Source organism: Suillus clintonianus (assembly GCF_016758775.1).
Source record: "Suillus clintonianus strain FC179 chromosome Unknown DEU56scaffold_2, whole genome shotgun sequence".
NCBI lineage: Eukaryota > Fungi > Basidiomycota > Agaricomycetes > Boletales > Suillaceae > Suillus > Suillus clintonianus.
Genome location: NW_024539226.1, coordinates 205,275 through 221,150, shown reverse-complemented (window position 1 = coordinate 221,150; position 15,876 = coordinate 205,275). Strand labels below are relative to the sequence as shown.

The following is a 15,876-nucleotide window of genomic DNA, read 5'->3' as shown; positions in this document are numbered from 1 at the left end:
ACCCCCAAACGAGGGGTTGCTTAAGTAAGTGAGGCTACATCACGTGAAACTCACGTGAATTTTGACCAAACATCGAGCCAAATACATTTTCGGGGTCAAGATCACCAGTAAGTATGCAAGGCCTCTTCCTGCTGCTCCACCATGGAGAACACACCGCAGCTGGGTACAGCTGCAGACCTTGAAATGCGGGCTGCTCGCATTGCAGACCCTGGCATAGGTACGTGTTGTTCTGTGATTTAACTCAGCGCTCTGTTGTTGAACGTTGAACGCTGGTCATAGATCTCAAAACGAAGCACAATGTTGCATGCGAGCTACGAGAAATGATAGACACTGTTCGAGACGCTGAATCCGCGCGGGTATTCCCTCAAATGATTCCAGTCCTCTTGGAAATTCTGACCTCTGGGGACGCTGCATATCATAAAGACATCATGGAGTACCAATTCAGGCGCGTGCTGCTTGAAATCATACATCGCATACCCTACGGGGAAACTATACGTCCTCTGGCTTTGCCATTACTTAGTGGTATGCTCCACGCCTTGCGTCATGATAACGAGGAAAACGGCGTTACTGCATGCAAGATCATCATCGACCTTCTACGGTCATTTCGAGCGCTGACAGAAGAGCTCGTTGCCGAATTCATGGGAATTCTTCAAGACGTATTTCGCAACATGAATGGACTGGTCCTTGAAACGCTCTGCGAGGACTCCCCTGTTCTTGATCCCAATGTCGTCCCTCCCAGCATTCGCAGTTTCAAAGTCCTCGCCGAGATGGGAATGGTAGTTGTCACCTTTTCTCAGAGCCATCGCCCCCTAGTCCTTACAGTCATTCAAACGACACTCAACCTCAACTTTGAGGTTCTGGGCCTCGAATCTCCCGCCCAAAAAAAGGCTAGAGAAGATCATGAAGCCATGGGATCTTACTGGTCCGGCATGGCCACCACCATTAAGAATACTCAAGCCTACATGGATTTCATCAATGGGCAAATCAAGGTATGCATTGCTGGAACAATTTTGACATTCGAGGGTACTCATTGCGTAGATGGTATCTTATGTTGCATACATCATGCGAGGCATTGGAGAACAGTTCGATTCCTTTGGAGAAAGGCTTATTCTTGCTGCTCTTCGACTAATGCAAGACTTGCCTTCCAACGGCATCCAGGCCCGAAAGGTGAGCTGCATGCACCAAAAGCGTAACCAGACCTAATGCATTTTCTAGGATCTGATAGTGGTGCTACGGCATCTGATTGGCACGCCGCATCGGAAGGCCCTTTTGCCCCAGATCGATAAACTGTTTGATGAACGTATTCTTCTTGGAGATGGAGTGGGCAGTAAAGAGACTTTGCGGTAAGCTTACTCGATCGGGCAATGAGGAGCTATAGTTGATCATTACGACTCAGTCCGTCGGTTTATGCCTCGGTTGCAGACCTTGTACACCACGTCCGAGGCGACCTCTCTGCGAATCAGCTCTCGCGTGTGGCGAAGCTGTATTCCGCGTTGATTCATAATCCGTACCTCAGTCATAACTTGCATACGCTGTTCTCCAAGATGATGTTCGGTCTGATCGAGAATATTACAACGAAGGACACCCCTCAAGGTGCCTCACGGGTACTGACTGCCATGTTCGAGACCTGCGTTGACAAGGTCGAGGCGATGACACTGGTCTTGGACAATGCACTTGAGAGGATAGAAAAAGCCAAGAATGGTGAAGGGGAGGGCATCGACTTTCTGCTGATAGAGAAAACGCGACCTGTTGCAGGTGCTGCCTATGCAACTGAGAAGCCAGAAGAGGTAATTCATGGTAAGAGTACTTTCAATGCGCAAGAAATATCCTCTGATGCCTTTGGTTATAGAATGTCGATTTCTCTTCCGAACCCTCCTCCATGGTTTCCGTGTTTGCCTGGTGGGATTGAAGAAATGTGATGCTCCGGTTCCCGAAGGCACACTGATCCTCCGTCTTTTCGAAAGTTGCATGAAATGTATGGCCCTGTTTGATACCGAGCCTCGCGACGCCACCGAAGCCATGGACTGGTTCAGCGCAGTTCTGCTGGAAGTCAATTTGCACGTGTTCCAAGAGGTTTGGACCCACAAGATTGAGTTTTTTTTCGAAGCAGCTCGCAAGAGACCTGCACTCTTACAAATTTGCCAAATTTTGTTCAGTCGTGAAAACGTCTCGCCTACTCTGGTAGCAATCGTCCTTCGTTTCCTCATTGACCGCCTGTCACTTCTTGGGGAATACGACGACCAGACAGCGGTCATCACCATTCGGCTGTTCAAAATGGCATTTGGTGCAGTCACATCTTTTCCTGTGCCCAATGAACCCATTCTGGCTGCGCACTTAGCTAAACTCATCATGGATTGTTTCCCTCTCGCTGCCAAAGCTTCCAAGTCAACCAACTACTACCATCTTTTGAGAGGCTTGTTTCGTGCAATCGGCGGAGGAGGGGGTCGCTACGAACTTCTCTACAAAGAGGTTCTACCACTCCTTCCCGATATGTTGGAAAGCTTAAACCGCCAGTTGCATGCCTCCGAAGGGTATGCGAGGGACATGATCGTCGAGCTTTGCCTTACGGTGCCCCTGCGTCTCACACATCTCCTACCTCATCTCACATATCTTATGCGTCCCCTCGCACTTGCGTTACGTGGGACTCCTGAGCTCGTGTCTCAGGGTCTTCGTACCCTTGAGCTTTGTATCGACAATCTGACGCCGGATTTCCTTGATCCGACCCTCAACACCGTTCTTCGAGAACTCATGGAAGCGCTTCATAGTCACCTAAAGCCACTACCTGCCAGTCATCATCATGCCCACACGACCATCCGTATTCTTGGCAAGCTCGGTGGACGCAATCGTCGATTATTGTATAAAGAGCCTGCTCTCGAATACAACCCATTCTCGAAGGCCGCAACTATTCCTCTTTCATTTGGCGGTTCGATGGAAAACGTGAAGCTGGCCCCGATGATCAACTTAGCAGTTCGAACCCTGCGCAAGGCTGCACCTGCCTATCGTGCCCAAACATACTCATTTTTGGAGACGTGTACCATTACTCTTCTGCATGATGTGAGTAATCTCGGACAGGGTCATACTTGACTAACTTTCAACTGTGTACCACAGAATAACCATGGACCGGACGAATCTGTAGTGTTCGTTAAATCGCTGGAAGCGATATTTGACGCGATACACATGCCCGAAGTGAAAGACGACGCAGACAAGTTCATTCGTGAGCTATCTCGAACTGTATTTTCAATGGAGCTCCGCAAGAATGCCACCAAGGAAGCTGGCCTCAAGCGATATCCCAGTCCCCTGCTTTCTTCGTACTTGGAGGCCTTGCCTTGCGCTCTCGCACGTGATAACACCGAAGAACTGCACAAGGGTGAAGAACTTATCACATCAATCTTGAATGACTTGGTAGTGATGTGCGCGCAGAATGGGGCTACTGCACAGGACATTATTCCGACGCTGATCCAAATCTCTGCGCGCTTTTGTGCCGTCTGCCTCGATGATTCATGGGTGCGGAAGAGTGCAGGATGCATTGGAATAAGAATTTTGACGTGCCTCCCTAATATTGGTGTAAAATGGCTGGGTGAAGTTGAACTTGTGCGAACCTTGCTCCACATCCTGAAGGATCTCCCTTTTGATCTTCCGCGCGATGTCACCGACGTGATCGAGGTCCTCAAACGTGTCTTGCGCGTTACCTATACGGATATGGATGCCATGTCTGACGTCCCCATCATCGCTCGTGCCAAGCTAGTCCATATCCTCGGTATCTTCTTCTCGGAGCTCTCAAACCCCAACCCAGTGGTTCGTCATGCAGCCCAAATCTGCGTCGATGTCTTCGTCGAGCTCACTGGGAAGTCGGCTCACGAGCTCCTCTTACCACATCGGGATCGCATGCTGACAGCAATCTACACCAAACCCTTGAGGGCGTTATCGTTCCCCATTCAAGTGGGCATGATTGATGCAGTACGCTACTGTGTCAGTCTCGATCCACCTCTCCCGGAGCTGAATGACGAATTGCTCCGATTATTACACGAAACTCTCGGACTCGCCGACGCCGACGACGTCCAGCTCGCTCGTGGAAATCTTCGTCAAGGATCTCTCGAGATTATTAAACTTCGGGTGGCTTGCATCAAGCTACTTACTGCATCCATGCCCATGACGGATTTCTTTTCAAAGCAGCATCAAACGAGGCAAAGGTCAGCCATGGTTCCTAATTTATCCGGCGTCATTGACATCATATAATGCAGGGTCACTGGCGTCTATTTCAAGTCTTTATATTCCCCTTCGCAGGAGGTAAAGGAAGTTGCGCACGAAGGACTTCGTATGGTTCTAACCCACCAAAGTCGACTCCCCAAAGAGCTCTTGCAGACAGGCTTGCGCCCTATCTTGATGAACCTTGCAGATCCCAAGCGTCTGTCGGTCTCTGGCTTGGAGGGCCTTGCGAGATTACTGGAGCTTTTGATCAACTACTTCAAAGTTGAGATCGGACATAAGCTCCTTGATCATTTCCGCATCGTCGCAGACCCCCAGATGTTACAAGCATCTTCGAAACTTCCCTTAGCTGAGAACGAAGGCGTCACGAAGCTTGTCCGATTGGCCAACATCTTCCATCTTCTCCCTTCCGCAGCGAATATCTTCTTGGAACACCTCGTCAACGCCATAGTCCAGACGGAAGCTCAGATGCACTTTTCCGGCCGTAGTCCCTTCTCGGAGCCCCTTGGTAAATATTTAGATCGTTACCCAGGAGAGGCGATGGACTTCTTTATGCGCTATCTCCAGTTCCCTCGTCATGTCAGAACTCTGAGAAGCATCCTTCAAGCAAGGCTTGCCCCCAATCTCGAGCGTGAGATTGCGTCTCGCACACAAGCACTGGTCGAGCACTGCTTGAAAAGTGGTGATCGGAATCTCCTACTTCCTGGCCTCCTGCTCTTTGATGACCTGGCAGACCTTCAGCCAACTTGGCTTGCAGACAATGAATACATTGTCGATGTCCTCCTCGGGATATGGCGCTCAGAGCCTCTCCAGCCTGAACAAGATGAAGTCATGGTCCCTGACGCGATTCACCGGCAATCTTCAATCATGTCAATCTTCATGAAAGCTCTGGAGCGAACCCCTCGCGTCGACTTGCTTTTCGACATTGTTGCGATCTACACCCGCGACATCGCAATGGATCTGACACGTCTTACACAATTCCTCTATCGACACGTTGCGCTGAATGAGGATCTCTTCTATCGTCGCAATGTCTTGTCACGCTTCGTGGTCTGGTTCGAAGACACCTCATATCCGTGGGCTCAGAAGACCTTTTTCCTGCGTTTTGTTCTGACACCGACTATCCTGATTCAAGCAAATAGCCCCGACAAGGAGGGGATGCTTGACATGGACTTCATAACATCTCTTCATCGAGTGATCTGGCAACCCATGACTGACACGTCTTCTTTCCCGGGTGCCGATGATATGTTCATGATTGAGTTACTACACTTGACCACGGTGCTAGTACATCGCTTCCCAGAGCTCGTTGAGGATGTGAAAAAGGACATCATCCGTTGTGCATGGCACTATATAACTAGTGAAGATGCAGTGGTGAAGCAGACAGCGTATTTACTAGCTGCGCGTTTCTTCGAAGCCTTTGATACCCCGCAGAAATTCATCCTCCGCGCTTGGACAGGTCTTCTTCGTCCTCCTCATACGGACGGCAAACTCCTCATCAAGCAAGCACTGGATATTCTTGCACCAGCTCTTCCTCGCTCAGGTGGCAATGATGCAGGATATCCTCAGTGGGCTAGGACGACTCGGCGTTTACTCGCAGAAGAGGGCAATGGGTTCCAACAAATCATCATGATCTACCAACTTCTTGTCCGCCAACCGCACTTATTCTACCCCGTTCGTGCACTGTTTATCCCTCACATGGTCAACTCGCTGTCCAAACTTGGTCTTTCTGGCACGGCGTCCGGTGAATCTCGTATCCTCTCCATAGATATCTCCCAGGTTGTCTTTGATTGGGAACAGAAGTCACAGGATACCAGCACTCATGCAGAGTTGTCCCGAGCTTCCACTACATGGATCACCCCCCTTCCCTTCAGAGAAAGTATTGTCAGCTTCCTCGTTCGCCTCGCGACCTCCCCTCTAGAGCCAACGGCCAGGACTATCCTGTTGCCTCGTGCACTGTCTCTGTTGCAGAAGATGGTTGCGCCTTCAGGTTGGAGCGATGTGACCGTCAAGTTGAATTTTTTTTCACGCGCTCTGGAACAGGTACATGCATTGCGCACTTCATGCTTGTGGAATGCTAACGCCACCGTATAGACAGAACTCGATTCAGAACCCCACGTTAACCAAGCCCTCAGTGCTGCGAAGGTGCTACAAGTTGTCGCTGCAGATAAGGATGATGCCTGGTATCTGGCCAACGCCACGATCCTCCAATCCTTGGTTCGCAAAGGTCTGACGACAGATGACCCCGGTTTACATGACGCCCTTCATCCCATCTTTGAACATCTCTTGCACCTATTCCCTTTGCCTGATCGAGACGAGAAACAGGGCGATATGTCAGACTTCCACACTTGGGTCTATACAGCAGTCGAGGATGGTTTGGCGAACACGACTGCTCTCCGTGGAATACTCCTCATGCTCAAATCAGTCGTGCAAGTAACAGCGGAGCGCGTTCAACCATTCAGTGCATCACTTCTACGCCTGTTCAGTAAACTAGCCAAAGACCACGTCAGTTCGACCCCGACTACCAACGGATTTGAGAACGGTGTCCGCCTGATCATCTCTATCATCGAGATTTGCAAAGCTACCATTCTACACCTCGGCGACCACCGGAAGTCATTCTTTGCTGCATTCACTGCGCTCACAGAGAAATCCAAGAGTCCTACTCTGTGTCACTTTTCCCTTGATGTCATGCGGGACTGGGCCCTTCATACGAACGAAGCATATCCAACAATGAAGGACAAAGTCAGCGTGCTGCAGAAAATGGCAGGCTTTGAGACCCGCAGCGATGCGCTATTCCACAGCTACCTGGAGCTCATTCACGACATCTACACAGAACCTTCATTGCGCAGGAGTGATTTGACGTCTCGACTGGAACAGTGTTTCCTCCTTGGGTGTCGTGCTCGAGATCCTGTGCTCAGAGAGCGATTTATGGACCTTCTGGACAGTAGCATCCCCCGTTCTCTTCAGGGTCGTCTAGCATATATCTTGGGAGTCCAGAGTTGGGAGCCTCTCGCGGACCATAACTGGATCTATCTCGCACTACATCTCCTTCTCGGGGCCGTTGACGGCGAGGTGCCGTTGATTTCAGAGCGGAGGATTAGCATGGTGCCCTTAAATGGCTCCTTCGTTGCTCGACAGAATGCAGCGTCAGTCATTCGTGCCATGCAAAGATTGGCATTCCTTGACCCTCAAGTTGCGCACGACACTTGGGTATCAGTCTTTCCCGCAGCGTGGGCGTGTCTCTCTCGTCGAGAACAGGCGGACATGACATTGCACATGATCAACTTGCTGAGCAAGGACTTTCATGCCAAGCAGCTTGAGCTGCGCCCCAATGTCATCCAGACTCTATTGGGTGGCATTCACGCCTGCTCGCCTCCTATGACTCTGCCACCCTATCTAGTGAAATACCTCGCAAAATCATACGGTGCATGGCACGTTGGGATGGAGATTTTGGAAACGTCTCTGGACTCCGTCAAAGACGATGATCCCACTGTCAAAGAAACGGTTTACGATTCGCTCGCAGATGTTTATGCCGAACTAACGGAGGAGGATGTGTTCTATGGTCTTTGGCGCCGGCGATGCCACCACCTCGAGACGAACATGGCAATTTCGTTCGAACAGAATGGCATGTGGGAGTTTGCCTCCAACTGTTATGAAGGGGCGATGACGAAGGCGAAGAGTGGCCAAATTGCATTTTCAGAAGTGGAGTATTGCCTTTGGGAGGACCACTGGATGCTCGCAGCCGAAAAACTCCAGCAGTGGGATACATTGCATGATTTGGCGAAGAGCGAAGGGAACCAGGAACTCCTACTCGAGAGTGCGTGGCGCACGAAAGATTGGGCTGATCAGAAAGAATCCCTGGAAGAGCAGATTAATCAGCTACCCGACGTCGCGACTCCGCGAAAGCGAGTTTTCGAGGCGTTCATTGCTCTTCTGAAGGTGCCTGGTGCTCTGGAAAAGAACACCGAATTCACGAAGATCCTTGAAGATGCGATGCAGCTGTCGCTGCGTAAATGGGTTGCTCTTCCGTTCCACATGTCAGCTGCTCATGTTCCGCTATTACAACACTTTCAGCAGTTCGTTGAGCTCCAAGAGGCCGTGCAGATCTTTGGTTCTCTCTCTACAACCACCGCTCAGAATCTGGAGAAGAAGTCCTCAGATCTTAAGATGGTTCTACAAGCTTGGCGGGAGCGCCTTCCTAACCTACAAGACGACATCAGCATATGGAGTGACTTGGTTGCTTGGAGGCAGAATGTTTTCAATGCAATCAACAAGGCGTACATCCCCCTTATCTCCAATACCAACCAGGGCGGTAATTCTGCGACAAGCAACTTCAATACCTCGGGCTATCGTGGGTACCATGAAACGGCTTGGATCATCAATCGCTTTGCCCATGTTGCGAGGAAGCACGATCTTCTCGATGTCTGCTTCAGTTCATTGAACAAGATCTATACCCTGCCGAATATCGAGATATCGGAAGCTTTCCTCAAACTACGGGAGCAGGCGCGCTGCCACTACCAGAAACCCAGTGATCTGCAAGCAGGACTGGAAGTCATCAATAACACGAACCTGATGTACTTCTCTAACCCCCAGAAGGCCGAGTTTTTCACTCTCAAGGGCATGTTTCATGCGAGAAGTGGGAGGAATGACGACGCCAATCACTCCTTCGGCCAAGCAGTCCAGATGGACATGTCTCAAGCCAAAGCATGGGCGGAATGGGGACGATATAGCGATCGCATGTTCAAGGAGTTCCCCAGCGAAATGTCGCACGCTGCCAATGCTGTCAGCTGCTACCTCCAGGCAGCTGGACAGTACAAGAATGGAAAGAGTCGGCCCCTGCTGACTAGGGTGCTCTGGTTGTTGAGTGTAGACGACGCGCAATTTACAATCTCCCGAGCGTTCGACACTTACAAGGGCGAGGCAGCGTTTTGGTACTGGATATCGCTCATCCCGCAGCTTTGTCTTTCTATCAGTCAGCGCGAGGTCAAGCAAGCGCGGTATATCCTGCTGAACCTTGCCAAGTTATTCCCACAGGTATTTAGCTACTCATTCCTAACTTTTCGCCGTAAGCCTCATGCTGGTTGCAGGCATTATTTTTCCCATTGCGGACGACGAAGGAGGACATGTCATTCATCAAGAAGCAAGCTATGGCTACAGCAGCAGCTCGCGCTCAAGGTGCAATGACTGCCAACGCAAACAGACGTGCTGACGGCGACCAAGTGATGCAAGATGTCACGGCCGAAGTTCAAGCAGAGATCATCAAGAAGGAGAATTCGTCGGGTGACGTTAGCGAGTCTCAGCATTCCCAAACCCATTCCCAAACCCAACAAGCTCCCCAGTCCAACACAGAGACAGCTCCTGCTACACAAAACGCAGGTGCCACTGTCCCTCCTTCCGCTCAAAATGCTCCAGGTGCCTCTGACGCCCAGCCGACTTATGTCGTTCGCCAATCTTGGGAACACGTCGACGAGGTCGTTCAGATTCTTAAGACGGCCTTCCCGCTGCTTATTCTGAGCATGGAGACTATGGTGGATCAGATACTGCAGAGGTTTAAGGCTACCCCTGAAGAAGAGATTTACCGGTTGATTTGCATGCTCTTGCTGGATGCTGTGCAGGTAAGTCATTCATGCACCACTCCAGATAGACGTGAACCATGCACTTCCAGAACTATGTGATGCGGACGAATACCACGGAGGATGACGGGCAGCTCCAGCAACATACCGTACAAAACATTTCCAAGATGGCTGCAAACTTAACTGGATCGGCTAGGGTATGTTCTTACTGCTTGAACGGGAACAAAATTGACCTCATGGTAGCGAGAATACGAAGAAGACTTCGTCAAGAGCAAACTCACGCATTACGAGTACATCCGGAAGCTTCAGCAATGGAGGGACCGGCAAGAAAAGTATCTCGACTCCCGACCACGCATCCAGTCTCTCGACCTCCTTAGCCACTATCTCACCGAGTTCCAATATGGCAAATTTGACGACATCGAAGTTCCGGGTCAGTACACCGAGGTGAGTTACTCGTCTGATGTAGTCCACAAGAGGAAGGTTGACCTTAAGCTTTGCTATAGGACAAGGATAGCAATCAGAATTTCATTCGCATTCAGCAGTTTGGACCCAAGTTCGAGAACTGTCGGTCATATGGATACTGCTGGCGCAGATTCACGGTGCATGGCAACGACAACTCGCGGACATCGTTCTCTGTTCAGCTTCCTTCTGGCCGACACTGGCGCAGGGAGGAGCGGCTAACGCAAGTGTTCCGTACTTTCAATTGGTGAGGCCGTTTATGACTCACAAGTTCTGCTTACTGACCTTGCCTGCTATAGTGCCTTGGTCCGCAGGAAGGAATCTCGCAAGCGAAATCTACTGTTCCATATTCCAGCTGCTATTTCCTGTAGCCCCAGTCTTCGCCTCCTGCAGACCGATTCGTCGTACATTACGCTCGGCGATATATATGACCATCACTGCGAGGAAGCTGGCTTATCTCGTGAGGACCCTATACTTGTCTCTGGTGAGAAAGTCAAGAGCGTGCTGCTAGAATTCAAGCAGAAAAGTGGCCGGGCGGTAAGTACACTCGCAATGGTGTCCTACAGTCTTTCTAATGGCACTTGCAACAGCCAAGCAAAGCGGAATACTTCACTCTCCGAAAAGACATCATGGATGAAATTGGCACTAAACTTGTTCCAGATGATGTTCTGACCAAAGTAAGTCATACCGTCTCTCTGTGCAGTCAGTACCTCATGTTCTCGCACCCAGTACATGACAAGTGCCATGGCAACACCCGCAGACCTCTGGCGCATGCGAAAGCAGTTTGCCCTCCAAGTTGCCGCGACGAGCTTCATGACCTTCGTCTTCTGCCTCACGAGCCGCGCGCCCTCGCGCTTCCATCTCTCTCGGTCTACAGGGCTTATGACGATGAGTGAAATGTTGCCTGGTATGCTTATGATCTTAATGGAAGTCGAATCGAGGGCTAACTGGGAACACAGGTCTAGCAGGTCAAGCGCCTGTGTTCGCGTCCAATGACGCGGTGCCCTTCCGCTTCACCCCGAATATGCAGAGGTTTTTGGGCCCTGTGTTTACAGAGGGGTTATTGACGACAGGCATCATGGTTATCGGAAGGTGTCTAACCGAGCCCGATGTGCGTTTCTCTCTCCCCTTCACTTCAACTCACTGACGTGGACAATACAGTTCGGTCTTGAACAACAACTTTGTCTCTTCGCTCGGGATGAGGTAATGACGTGGATGCATGGAAAAGGACATCCGTGGACGTTCGATTTGTCATTCAGGACAAGCTGTGCGGCTAACATTGAGGGTGTGGTGAAGCGTGCTGAGATTATGGCATGCAAAATCGAGCGCGAGACGGTGAGTATACATTGTGAATCGTACGCGTGTATGTGTTTTGATTGGTTTGTTGCGCAGGCCCAATCGAGCACAAATATGGGCGGTATACCAGTCGTACAGACTGTTACCAACTTGATCTCGACAGCTACGAATCCTGTGCAGTTGATGAGGATGAGCGAGGTGTATCATCCATGGTTCTAGGTTATCGAATGTTATCGAATGTTGCCTTAATGATTGTTTATCTGTCGCTGATTGACTGCTGTGCTGGACGTAGATTGCTTTGCATACATGCACGTGTACATTAGATATAACATACTCGCTTGTAGCAATGGTTAGTTGCTCTGACATATCCGAGCAAAGCGTGCGACAAGCGTTGCGTCTCCATTGGAAAGTATGTATGCGTGTAAACTTTCCCCTAGCACTGGTTCACGCGCGGGTGTTGCGTATGTAGCCTTCTGTTTGCCGGAAGGAATTGATATGACCCTCGCTCTCAAGCATCATCTACCAACAACAGTTTCAGCCTCGAAAAGAGTGTTTCGTCAAGGAAAGAATACCCGCCTCTTCCGCCATCAATGCGATATCACTCCCTGGCCTATTATACATCATCGCATTCGCAAACATCAGAAATACATCCCTCTGGAAATCCCTCGAGGTTCTGATAACTCCATCTTTGATCCTTGCTTTGATCGTTTTCAAATCCATGGGGCGTTTGATGATATCGTGGTAATCGGGCGCTTCGGTTGGTTTTATAGGATTGTGGAAGATGTTACCGTTGCGGTGTTGTGATATTTGAGAGTGTAGAAGGGTGATGACAGCCTGGAAACGCTTGTTAGGAATGGATTGAGTTTGGGCGGTGGATTGGGCGGTAGAGCCGGATGGAGTGGATTGGAGGGTTGTGGAGGGGTGTTGCTCGCTGTCTGTTGTGTCGCGCCTGGGACGTGTGGTTGCTGTGTACTCTTTGGTTGGTGAAGTACATTCAATTTGTGTATGAAGCCACAAACCTGGTTCATCCTCCCCTGGTGTCGGGGGTGAGCTCTCCTCACGCAAACGCTTCTTCTCGGGTTCTTCGGCGCCGTCGCCGTCGTCCACTTCGTCTACCTTGCGTTTGACTATACAACATGAATTGGGTTTGTTAAACCCAATGAATGCAGTATAAACGCACCTTGTGAACTCGTCTCAGTATCAACAGACAGGTCCTGCTCCTCTGCGTCGACATCCATGAATGTCTCTTGCTCTGGTTCAGTGTGGGAGGGTTTCGTGTCTTGCGCGGGGGACGCGTCCTCTTCCTCCTCTTCCTCCTCCTCTTCTTCCTCCTCCTCCTCTTCACGTTCGAGCGTCTCTTCCTCATGGACAGGTGACTCGTCCTCGTGTTTGGGCGATTGTTCACTGGCTTCTTCCTCAACGGACCCCTCTGGAGCTTCGGGTGTAAGTATCGCTTCTATCTCACTTGCCTCGTCATCTGGGGATGCGGGCTGCTGCTCCCATTCAAACTGTTCTATCTCCTCCTCTTGGGTTGAGGCTACAGGTTCGTCGACTTCGATTGGCTGCTCGACATTCTCAGGCTCGTGTTCCTCTGTTTGTGGCGGGTGAGGAAATTCTGTTTCCACAGGCACTGGTTCAGGGGCTTGTTCAGGCTCGACGTCGTTCTCGGGTTCCTGCACAGGGGCTTCTTCTTCTTCTTGTGGCTGGGGGGTAGGTTCACGCTCTTGCTCCTGGATCTCATGCGAGACCTCGGGTTCCTGAATATTTGGGTTAGACTGAAGATGAAGCAACCAGAAATACGCACAACAGCTGTTTCTCTCTGGGTAATATCGTGCTCTGACTCGGGCTCGATTTCTGTACCGGAGAGCTTGGCACGAATCTTATCGTCCCATTTCCCAGCCCGGATGTCCTGAATTTCTGCGACGATGGTCCTGGACAGGGTCAGTGTGACAAGAATTGTACCTCTTGAGGTACTCACTTGAATTTGACTTCCTCTGCTGCAATCAAGTCACGCAACTCCAGAAGGCGTGCGCTATAGAATTTCTGTGCAAGCTTGAGATTTATAAGAGCTATATGCATATTTTAGCAAGATTTGGGAGTTGCACACGACTAGGGCTTACCATGCGGACTATTCGCATCAGACTCGGGGCTATATCGAGGAGATTCATGAGGACAAGGACGGCTTTGGTTAGCACGAGCATCTCACCACTCAAGCTGAGCATCATTCATCAGGCGAATGTATATATCGCGACAAGACTACAACATGATCTGAGTAGGCCATACATAGTAAAAGTTGAAACGGGCTGACATTAGTGGAAAAGAAGTTCTTTGGGCGAGAGATGATAGGATGTTTTGATAGAAGTTTTGAGACTTGCGGCCAAGCATTCGCACCGTAGTCGTACACTGCTTGTGCGAGCAACAGACATTCTACGTTGGTCAATGAACTCATGTCTACCCAGGCTGCTCGTGACGGTCGTGTCGATCGTTGAGTATCCGTGAGAAATATTATCGGCCACTCCCCGGCCAGTTACCGGCAATGACTAAATAAGGAAGTCGACGTCAGCCCCATTTAAGACCCAAGTGAACTCTGCTGCGAATTCCACGAGCCTCTTTCTCTCTGACAATGTTACTCTCCGCGTTCGCCACAACGCTCTGCCTCCTTCCTTTTGCTTCAGCTGGTGTTCACAAATTAAAGCTTAACAAGCTTCCACAAGTATCCCCTGGTCATGCATTAGAGACAGCTTACCTCGCGGAGAAGTACGGCGCAGCTCCTTACCAACAGTTACCTTTGATGGGTGCTGGCGGTGCTGGCCGTCATATTCGTCCACCCACCGGCGAAGACGACCTCCTATGGACCCAGGAGATCGTTAACGGCGGACACGACGTCCCCCTTACCAGTATGTAACTGCCGTAGCCTCTCTTACTGACGTACTCACATTTCTCAGACTTCATGAACGCTCAGTATTATACTGAGATCCTCGTCGGTACGCCCCCTCAGTCATTTAAAGTTATCCTTGACACTGGGTAGGGAATCCCCCTTTTATTTATTTTTTCACACACCCTCAACATTCACTCTTTCCTAGCTCGAGCAACCTCTGGGTCCCAAGCTCCAAGTGCACATCTATTGCGTGCTTCCTTCACGCCAAATACGAGTCTAGCTCTTCCTCTACGTACAAGGCCAACGGATCTGAGTTCTCCATTCAGTACGGCACTGGCTCCATGGAAGGCTACGTCTCATCAGACACCCTCACCATTGGTGACATCACTATCCGTAACCAGGACTTCGCAGAGGCCACCAAAGAGCCCGGTCTCACGTTCGCCTTCGGCAAGTATGTACATTTCCTAGGTAAACAAGTGAGCTGTGTTTGACCCGTGAAATAGGTTCGACGGTATTCTCGGCCTTGCCTACGACACCATCTCTGTCAACCACATCACTCCTCCATTCTACAACATGATCAACCAAGGTCTCATCGATGAGCCTGTCTTTGCCTTCCGCCTTGGTGACTCCGAGGCTGATGGTGGTGAGGCTACATTTGGCGGTGTCGACCACGCCGCGTACACTGGTAGCATTGACTACGTCCCTCTTCGCCGCAAGGCATACTGGGAAGTTGAGCTTGAGAAGGTCGCATTTGGAAGCGACGTACTGGACCTTGAAATGACAGGCGCTGCTATCGACACCGGCAGGTCACCTCTTTATCTGATTGATTCCAACTTCTCACCAGATTGCATACAGGCACCTCCCTCATCGCCCTTCCCACCGACATCGCCGAAATGCTCAACACCCAAATTGGTGCCACCAAGTCTTGGAACGGCCAATACCAAATCGACTGTGCTAAAGTCCCAGCCCTTCCCGACCTGACCTTCTATTTCGGCGGCAAGCCCTATCCACTCAAAGGAAGCGACTACATATTGGAAGTTCAGGGAACGTGCATTTCGTCCTTCACCGGTATGGATATCAACCTGCCTGGAGGTTCATTGTGGATTATCGGTACGTGATCTATTTATTTATTTGCCACGAGCTTCCTTTTGATAAGTGCCTGCAGGTGATGTGTTCCTCCGCCGGTACTACACGGTTTACGACCTCGGCCAGGACGCTGTTGGGTTTGCTAAGGCTGCATGAGGAATTGTAACGCAATCTCATACTATGACGAAGTTGGAATCTTTACCACGAGGTGGCGTCTGCATATCTTCTGCACAGTTTGAAACACATCAATTATGAGTGCTTGGGCTATCCACACGCGTCAAGCTGTCGAGTTGTAATACATATGTTAATCTAACGCAGTGCATGGCGTATAAACGTTGAACGATTTTTTGTGCAATCGACTTTATCACACAAAGTTGGATTAGG

The 15,876-nt window shown here is 50.3% G+C and overlaps 3 protein-coding genes across 3 annotated transcripts; 2 read left to right on the top strand and 1 right to left on the bottom strand.

Moving 5' to 3' along the window:
* Nucleotides 1–141: 141 nt before the first annotated feature.
* DEU56DRAFT_975722 (uncharacterized protein) lies at nucleotides 142–11,899 on the top strand (the record flags this gene model as incomplete). The annotated part of the gene is made up of 19 exons (XM_041359585.1): nucleotides 142–217; nucleotides 280–989; nucleotides 1,039–1,167; nucleotides 1,216–1,343; nucleotides 1,397–1,797; nucleotides 1,850–3,054; nucleotides 3,109–4,190; nucleotides 4,242–6,243; nucleotides 6,295–9,234; nucleotides 9,288–9,815; nucleotides 9,866–9,970; nucleotides 10,017–10,217; nucleotides 10,277–10,479; nucleotides 10,532–10,769; nucleotides 10,823–10,909; nucleotides 10,962–11,139; nucleotides 11,192–11,343; nucleotides 11,394–11,567; nucleotides 11,625–11,899. The coding sequence occupies 19 exons, from the start codon at nucleotides 142–144 to the stop codon at nucleotides 11,745–11,747; spliced, it is 10,662 nt and encodes a 3,553-aa protein (XP_041215077.1). The 3' UTR covers nucleotides 11,748–11,899.
* Nucleotide 11,900: 1 nt separating this feature from the next.
* Nucleotides 11,901–14,016, bottom strand: DEU56DRAFT_765554 (uncharacterized protein). The gene is made up of 9 exons (XM_041351024.1): nucleotides 13,837–14,016; nucleotides 13,735–13,784; nucleotides 13,649–13,677; nucleotides 13,507–13,597; nucleotides 13,333–13,459; nucleotides 12,709–13,285; nucleotides 12,548–12,655; nucleotides 12,105–12,493; nucleotides 11,901–12,047 (listed from the first exon to the last, which is right to left on the bottom strand). Exons 1-9 carry the CDS (start codon nucleotides 13,975–13,977, stop codon nucleotides 11,973–11,975), a joined length of 1,587 nt encoding a protein of 528 aa, XP_041215076.1. The 5' UTR covers nucleotides 13,978–14,016; the 3' UTR covers nucleotides 11,901–11,972.
* Nucleotides 14,017–14,129: 113 nt separating this feature from the next.
* On the top strand, nucleotides 14,130–15,876 carry DEU56DRAFT_765551 (Asp-domain-containing protein). The gene is made up of 6 exons (XM_041351023.1): nucleotides 14,130–14,425; nucleotides 14,474–14,552; nucleotides 14,612–14,857; nucleotides 14,910–15,208; nucleotides 15,262–15,516; nucleotides 15,572–15,876. Exons 1-6 carry the CDS (start codon nucleotides 14,152–14,154, stop codon nucleotides 15,646–15,648), a joined length of 1,230 nt encoding a protein of 409 aa, XP_041215075.1. The 5' UTR covers nucleotides 14,130–14,151; the 3' UTR covers nucleotides 15,649–15,876.

Excerpts from the sequence above, each read along its gene's own strand:
- DEU56DRAFT_765551 (XM_041351023.1), top strand. The coding sequence starts at position 14,152 with ATGTTACTCTCCGCGTTCGCCACAACGCTCTGCCTCCTTCCTTTTGCT. Across the intron at positions 14,553-14,611 it reads AAAGTTATCCTTGACACTGG|CTCGAGCAACCTCTGGGTCC; the intron begins GTAGGGAATCCC and ends ACTCTTTCCTAG. Across the intron at positions 14,858-14,909 it reads CTCACGTTCGCCTTCGGCAA|GTTCGACGGTATTCTCGGCC; the intron begins GTATGTACATTT and ends CCCGTGAAATAG.
- DEU56DRAFT_765554 (XM_041351024.1), bottom strand. The coding sequence starts at position 13,977 with ATGAGTTCATTGACCAACGTAGAATGTCTGTTGCTCGCACAAGCAGTG. Across the intron at positions 13,785-13,836 it reads AGAACTTCTTTTCCACTAAT|TCTTGTCGCGATATATACAT; the intron begins GTCAGCCCGTTT and ends ATCATGTTGTAG. Across the intron at positions 12,048-12,104 it reads TCGCATTGATGGCGGAAGAG|ATGATGCTTGAGAGCGAGGG; the intron begins GCGGGTATTCTT and ends TGTTGTTGGTAG.